This window comes from Atta colombica, unplaced genomic scaffold (assembly GCF_001594045.1).
Source record: "Atta colombica isolate Treedump-2 unplaced genomic scaffold, Acol1.0 scaffold224, whole genome shotgun sequence".
Classification (NCBI taxonomy): domain Eukaryota; kingdom Metazoa; phylum Arthropoda; class Insecta; order Hymenoptera; family Formicidae; genus Atta; species Atta colombica.
In genome coordinates, this window is record NW_017259321.1 from 1,260,944 (window position 1) to 1,269,506 (window position 8,563).

Here is an 8,563-nt window from a genome sequence, read left to right on the forward strand (position 1 = left end):
ACCTTCAATTTAATAAATTATGTTTAGTCAGTCGTTGCGTATTTTTACAAAATCTCAAGTTTTTACATATGAATCGCGTTAGATTTATTGTTCTATACATATAAGTCAAATTTAAGTGTCACGTTATTGTAATTTGTTATTTTGAAGTTTTTATACCGGATACAAATGTGTCAGAAACATAACAGAACATATGCGATTTTTATTTGCTAGATAACTTTATCAAAAAAAATTTTTTTATTGTAACTAATCTTGGTTTGTTAAAATATATTTGCTGCCGTAACTATTTATAAATTACAGTGGAACGGAATTTGCTGTTGCTGCTATAATATAGATATCACAGCTAAGATATTAGCTATGATATTAGCTATGATACCTATATTTTATTTTTATGATATCATATTTTACACCTATTAGTTATCAAACACAGTTTTTAGTTACGACAGTTACTTTCTTTTTTCTGTGTTATTATTTATACGGATACACCTAGAATGGTACGACAAAATTGCCTGAGATAATTGACAATATTATAGAAATTATTTGTAAAGTCATTCATATAAGATAGAATATCTCGTTATTTTCGGTCGTAAAAGTTGAGCAAGAGAGTTTTCTAAAGAATTGTTATACAAAAGAATTGTTATCAAAAAATATCTTGTATTCTCATAAAATGGTTCATGTGAATGCTTTTATAGAAAAAATTTTCTTTAAAATGTTTAAAATAGATAGTCCATCTTTATTACATCATATGTCCATCTTATGTGCATTGTTATGACATAGTCCATCTTATGTTACATATTGAAAATATTCCAAAGATCGCTTAATATTTATAATATTAAAAACATGATTAATTTTTATTTTTGTCTTTCTTTTTAGAAAGATTTTAATATTAAAAAAAAAATACTTTTAATATGATTTTGTTAACCTATATTTGGAACCTATATTTGAGAACTCTGATCGATTTCTTAATAAGGTAAAGAATTTTTGTAAAAAGTGATAGTCCTATATGTATATTAAACATTGTGCAATTTCGTTCGTGATTATTTTAAATTGGTTTTACGAATGGTTATTACTTCTCCCTAACTTCTAAATTAGGCAGCTTAGCTGCTCGTTATAAACTTAACACGACAGTCACGCTTCTTCCCTGTTTCCAACGTCGTCTAAAGTTACACGTCGTTTGATAACTACTTCGCTTAAAACCGTCGTATACAAAATGAAAACTTGTCCTCCCTCTGTATCCTAGTCATTCAATTATATCTTACGTAGTTTGTCGCTAATAAGAAAGAAAGAGAAACCAAGCGAGAGGAATCCCTTCGCTTGAAGACGCATGTCGTGATGGTAAATTATTACGAGTAAAAAAAAAAGAAGAGCACAACAAGTAAATCGTGATAACGAATGACAGGAATCCCTCGAGGTACAGCAGGAGGAATTGATTCGCATAAATCGATCGTCCAGTGACCCGCTTCGTCTACAGGTTTCCCTTGAATTTATCTCCCAGGAAGTCAGCCTATTGGTTGCATCCACACATTGCTATGCCACGCATTCGTTAATATCAGACCAGCCAGCCTCTATCGATGTGTCACCCTCCACTTCGTTTGTGCACCCTCCTTTCAGATACGCCTCGCGTATACTGGTGCATTTGATTGCGGCCACAAATTTGTTTTATTGTTAGCCGTTTGTGCGCGTCTGCAATAACACGGATCGCATTATTCGTGCTCGCAATTCCGAAGCATTCGGCTTGATCCTTGAGTAATTGGAAGATAATTACGGGAAGCGAAGAATTAGATGGAACGAGATATATGATATTTGCATGAGATTGCTTGCAGTGATAGAAAGCAAATAATTTATATGAATTCACACTATCTAAAAAATTTCAATGGTCACGTCGAATGAAAATATAATTTTGAGGAAAAAAGTATTTTTCTTTCTTTTATATTTTTGAAATAGAGCATTGCTAAAAAGTCTTGTGTTAAAAGTTGAATTTAATTTGCTACCAATTAGATAAGCACAGGAAGAACAACATTTGTCACTTTTAAAGAAATAGAAATTTAGGACGAGATTGAGTAAAAATGATATTTTTACTCTAAAGTAGAGAATAAAAGAACACCCTTCATTCTCTAAAAAGCTGTCTATACATTTCCTATAAACAAGTTTCTAAGTAATTGTTATTATTAACTCTCTACAGCAACAGTTTAGACTCGAAGTAAAAACTTTTTGGTACTAGGAGGTTCTAAATAAAATATTGAACCTTCTTCTATCAACTAAGGCGGACATTTACTTGCATTTTGTATTTCAAATAGAACGCTTTAGAATTTAAGTGTAGAGTTTTCATATACACATATGTATATATAAAACTGTAGTTGAGAATTAAATATCTATATTATTATTAAGTAGGTATATATTTTTATTATTAAATTGTTATTATTAAAGATATTATCATTTGTATAATGCAGTTAATAACAAGCACACGTAGTACACGTTTCTTGTTTAATTATGCAGAGACTTAATTCATAGAATCTTTTTTCTAACGTATGCATGATCCTTTATTGTTGCAGGTGCGTTCAAGGTCGTTGACGCAGCTAGACTCCCTGAGTGGCAGCATGTTAGATACGGGGGAGCATCATCTGGAGGGCGATCCCTCGCAGCAGCAACCCCCTCACCTGCATCACCATCAGCAGTCCCATCAGTTGCAACACCACCCTCTCGGCATTGAATGCAATCGGATACGATTTCTCGCACCAAGTGTGACACCAACCGAGATCGCGAACTCCAATCGCAGGCACAAATTCTCACGCTCTCAGGTGAGTTCTTATCGACAAATATATTTTGACAAATGCCTCTTCAATATGTCACATCGGAAATGATTTGTGACGCGCTTTCACGCATGCTTATTTTCTAATGGAATATCTGAGCTCCTTCTGAACTTCCTTGCTCTTTTGAAGGAAAGGGAGTCCCTTCCTTCAATTTAAATTTTAGCGAATATTGCTTTTGTAGTATAATTTATAAAATCCCTTATTATAGCCTCTCCTCCGCGTTTTTATGTCTTTGACATACTGTTATTAGCGTATCACTTTTAATTAAAAGGAAGAAACTTCAATGCAGTTTCCGTGGAAGTTTCACAAGTCAGACTTTTTCCTCCGCCGAAAACTATGCATACCATGGTTTGACGAAACAGCTAAAGTTTCGTTATTAAATAACTTAGCAATTAACTTCAGAATGCGTTAAGTTTCCGGAAATAGAGTTGTCCGAAGTTATTTCAAATCTGGAGTACTAGTAGATTCCATTGCCATTTTATGAAAGTTTTACTTTTATGAAAGTTTTAAGTCGTTTTTATTTTTGTTTTTCTTTTCTTAATTACTTATAATTAACAAATCGTTCACTTAATTTAATTTACTTTAAAGTCTGTTGAAAAGGAAAAAAATTGTCTTTGATGAAAATTATCTTTGATAAAAAATTCGAACTTCGATGTTAAATATTGCATAAACAGACATATATATCCGCGAGGATTATATGCAATGCGAAATATTTATGTCACATTTGCTTGAGAGTGAAATGGAAGGAGAAGGATGTGTATATCCGACATAGAAATAAAGGATTTTTGCGCATATGAGAGAAGCTCGATATAACGAGAGAATTTTCTCTTTATTCACGGATTTCCTTTTGTCCCAGCGCGACGAGCGAATAAAACGGATAAAGCAAAACGTGATCGGCGAGCTCTTATCGTCATTGTATCGCGGATGTCTAAAAGAAATATAAATGTTTCCATATTCTCCACACCGCTTGCCAGAGATTTATCTTCCGTCGCTCGAATATAAATTTGAAACCGGTGACTGAATGGAAAATGTGCAATGAGCGACCATGAAAATTATGCAAACAATGAAATACAATTATTTCATTTCATGTTCTCGTTCTTCCTAACGTTCTCAATAAATTTTATATATGATGAAGCGTAATGACGCAATATCCATTCCACAAGCGTGACTATATACACCTGTATATCCAAGTCCGCGGATTGTCTGTGATATGCGACGGTTCGTATTGCATTTCGACCCGATTTCACTCGTGAATACAACTGGCAAGAACTCAATTCTTTTGTATTATTAGTAGTCTTTACTTGCGTGTTAATAGAAATGTACGCAAAACCATGAGTTTAGACCGTCAAGAAGAACGTTGATCATGTAATGCATCATTTACAATATGCGTACAGAGAAAGTGTTTAATTGAATTAACTAGGATTGTGATGGAAAATAAACAAAATTCTGATTAAATCTATTGGATTTCTAGTTAAATCTATTAAAATTTCAGTTGCGATAATCTTCAGACAACATTAAAAATTTTCTTGGTTAAATCTACTAGAATTCTAGTAATTTTAATCAGAAATCTAATAATAGACTTAACCAGAATTTTGGATCGTTCATTTTCCATCAGAATTCCCATCAATTCCATTAAATTTTTTTTCCATGTTGAATAAGCACGATGCAAAAAGTAAAAGTAAGAAGTTGATTAATGTCCAATTATAGTCGAATGTGGGAAGAATAATCATACACAACCGTGATTAGTTGATTGTTACTCTTACTTTTTTCATCAAATTTACTTTGTAGACGACACATATTATAGACGACGCATAAAAGATCATACATTCTTACGTTTGTGCTTGAATGCAGATTTGAAAGTGTAAACTCGTGGCACTTCAAAGATTGTTGTTACCTTTACATCTTATGCGCGCATTTTATTTGATCACGTTTGAATGTGATCAAATCTATAAAAGTAAAAACTTGTAAATTAAAATATGTACAATTTTCTAGCTTCAGATTGCTAAGCAAAAATTAGTAAATAAAAGGGTCAAAAAATACGAACAACATTTATTGAATCTTTAAATAGAATCTAGTTTATTGAAACACGCAATAAGAATAAAACTAGTTTTTTATCAATAAAATTCATAGAATAAAAACTTGTATTTTACTATGCTCTTGCTTGACGTGTGGAATTTTCAAATTTAGAAAATTCCACACTGCACACTCCACATATAGTTCCTATATGTGGACTTGCGCGTGTTTTTAACTCTATCTTCTTATTTCAATACACAAACTTTCATGCGTTTTTATTATTCGCGCATTTAAAAACTTTTACCTTTAGAACGCGTACTTGTTTACACGTGCACACTTAATTACAATCTTGAACGTCTTTTAAATTGATTGGTAAAATTCGTCGTGTAGAAGCCATTATTGAAAGATACCTCCTCATGCTTTTGGTGAAGCATCTCGGATATGATTCAAACTGCAACCCGCATTCCAAATGGAGATTTCATGTTCACTCGCTGAATTTACAATGAAATCGGATTAAGTGCGCGACAGGACAGTAATGTGCAATTAACGGCTTTTCAATGGACTATCAATATTTATGCGTTTTAAATGTCCATTCTTATAAGTTACGCAAAAGATTATAAATTTTATTGCCCTAGTCGATATAAAACACACGTAATTACTCCGCGTCCCGTCGAGTGTCAACGAAACTAATTTCCTTCTCCAGGAGGATGATAAAAAAATAATGTAGAAATGTAGTGTTTATTGTAATTTACTGTAATGTAATTTGTTATAGAGGTCGTATCCATCTCGCGGATCAGCGGCACTTTATCGACTTAATCTAACATTATTTTATTTCTTCCAAAAAAGAAGCTATTACAACGATTAGTATATTTTTGTGTATTATTTTCAAGCCCATCTCCGTAATTAATAGGGTAGATGATGTGAATGAGAATATTTGTATTTTTAATTTTTTCAACGATGTATAAAAATTCTTTTAAATAATTATTTTTCTTATTTAAAAGCATTATACATTTTATTACACAATATTATTTATGATAAATAAAATATGTAATATTATAAAAAATTTAATGCATAAAATATTTTAGAAAAAGATGATTTTTTTTTAAAGAAAATAATTCGGCGACAATTTAAGCAGTAAAAATAAAATTCGTTCTACAAATGTACATTATAATTTAACAAAATAAAGTGAGAGAGACATAATTTTTTTGTTAATATTTTTTATGGCTGTTATATGGATGGCAAATTATGGAAAAAAATTCTTCGTCTTTTCATTTTATATGTTAAATAGCAATCTTGTAAACATCCTTTTCCGAATGGAATTATATTTGACTTTACAATTAGATTTCAGGATTAATAAGTATATTAAGTCATGATGTTACTATAGGCATTACAGAATGCCATTCATTAACAAGAGGAGATAATCAAACTAACTTTAATTGCACATGGGAATTGTTCCGCGTTGTTGACAGTTTCTAACATTTCATTATATTAGCTGGCCTGTTATCATTTTCTTGCAGTGTGCGTTAATGCGTACGTAAACGTCACCGAGTACATCCATAAAATTAATATATCAATTCGCATAATCCCACGTCCGTGTGACAATTATGCAACGAGATTATATTGAAAATGAAATAAAGCTTTCTCCGTCCAGCATCACGTAATCACTTGCATCATCATAAAAATTTTAGCCTGCCATTTCGCTTCACCCGTCTCTTTCTTATCTCTTTTCCACTCTGTTGAGAGACGATGCACTTGAGCAATGAAAAAAAAACCGCCTTATCACGTTCTCCCAACAGGCGTTAATTAATTTGCGCAATATTTTAAATTCCCACTCTAAGTACTTTTATCGATTCTTTTTAATTTCGCAGCGACTTTTCCAGAGTTATTTCATACTTCGCTTCATCTTCCTTTTTTTTAAATTATAATATTAAGATTTAGATATTAGTATGAAAAAAAGTATATGAAAAAGGTATGAAAAAATAAGAATAAGAAAGATATTGTTATCCTGAAATAAGAAAGAAAAACATGATTCATTATTATATTTCGTAAAATTTCATTGTTATATTTACGATTTTTGAGAAAAAAAAGTTGCTGTTTTAATAACATATTAATTAATTCATCTAAATACAGCAATCATGGGTTACCTAGCAAATATTTATTAATTCAAATAATATGTTTTAAATAATAAGTAAGAATATGCTTTAAATTACAAGATTTTTTGTTGACATGATATATTTAACACATATATATTTAACACATATATTTAACTTAAACATAAAAATACTTGAACTATATATATAAATAATCACTATGAACTAAACGTATTTAGTCTAGAGTGCATTCACCGAATATTAAACAAGGATACATTACGCACATCATGCGTACATACATGCGTAAATGCATCTCTAGTTAACAATTTTTTTTTCTTAATGTATTTATGTGAAAAATATTTTTTTGAATGGATGAGCAATTAATGTTTTTCAATGGCGAATCTTAATAATAATTCTCATTACTGTTTATCGCTTCATTGCATACAATTTCGCATCCCCGCGGGCAATTTCACCATAATTCGCTCGATAATTTGAACAGTTTTGTACGGGATGTACGCGCTTGTATACACATGTCGCTATTTCGTTTATATCGTTTATGGCATGTGAATAATTGGAACTAATTAAGTCACACTTAATACAATTTGCGCTAAACAATCAATCATCAAGCGATTCAATATTCAATCTGCTTTGCGAGGGAGCAGACTTCTTTGTGTGATCCCTTCGAGGGAGTAGTCGGAATACAAAATTTAGAAGCATCCGCAGAAACTAGTGCGGGGGGCGGCGTGAAAACAGGACGAAACACGAAATCGCTATTAGTCGGATCTGGTTTCGTAAAACTACGAGCATTGTATATAATGAACGATGGTCGGGAAATATACGCTACGTGAAATACTTGATGAAACCGTAACACCATAGTTTACTATAGTTTCAACGCGATAATAAAATAAAATTAGCTGCATGATTAATAATAGCGCACATAATGAGCGAAGTAAAAATAATTTATATCAGCACCAAAATATGCGCTAAATATATGTGGCAAAATTTAAAGCCGCGCGAATGCTAATCTGTTCCTAAGGATACGTTTCATTTAACATTCATAACAGAGAGAAAAAAACATTCGCGAGCACATTTGTTATTTCTGTTAACATTTAATGAACAAGAAGAATATGAAATAATTTTATAAGCGTTACGAGCATCAAATGGAACATTAAATCATCGTTTCATATTGCGTCTTAGAATCTGCTGCATGAAGTGCTCGGAAATGGAGCTTATATTCATTACGTAGATACATGCATCAGTTAATTATATAAATATCTCATCTCTGTAATTATGTGATATTAACAAGACTTAACATCACCGAATGAGCAGCTGGTACAATCAAAAATGTATAAAGGCCACAAGGGAATTTAAACCAGTGTAAAGCGAGCATTAATAATGTTTGCGAACACCACTGTATTGGGCCATCGATATTTATGTGGTCATTAATAACCGATGTTTACGTGGATAATTTGGTTAATAACCAAACGCTAAGCACAATCGATCGCTAAGCACTAGCTTTATAGCTATTCGATAACATTTTTTATCTAAATAGATAATGAAATTACAGTTTCAAGTATGCGGAAATAACTATTCAATTCTCTCTCTCTCTCTCTCTCTCTCTCTCTCTCTCTCTCTCTCTCTCTCTCTCTCTCT

At 31.8% G+C, this 8,563-nt stretch overlaps 1 protein-coding gene across 3 annotated transcripts in view; it reads left to right on the top strand.

Moving 5' to 3' along the window:
* LOC108688039 (pleckstrin homology domain-containing family G member 5-like) overlaps positions 1-8,563 on the top strand; it is a 110,918-nt gene that overhangs the window by 66,244 nt on the left and 36,111 nt on the right. For all 3 annotated transcript variants that reach the window (XM_018194117.1, XM_018194118.1, XM_018194119.1), the window contains one exon: positions 2,550-2,795. In XM_018194117.1, the coding sequence (XP_018049606.1) occupies positions 2,550-2,795 (246 nt within the window). The remainder of the gene's footprint in view (positions 1-2,549; positions 2,796-8,563) is intronic.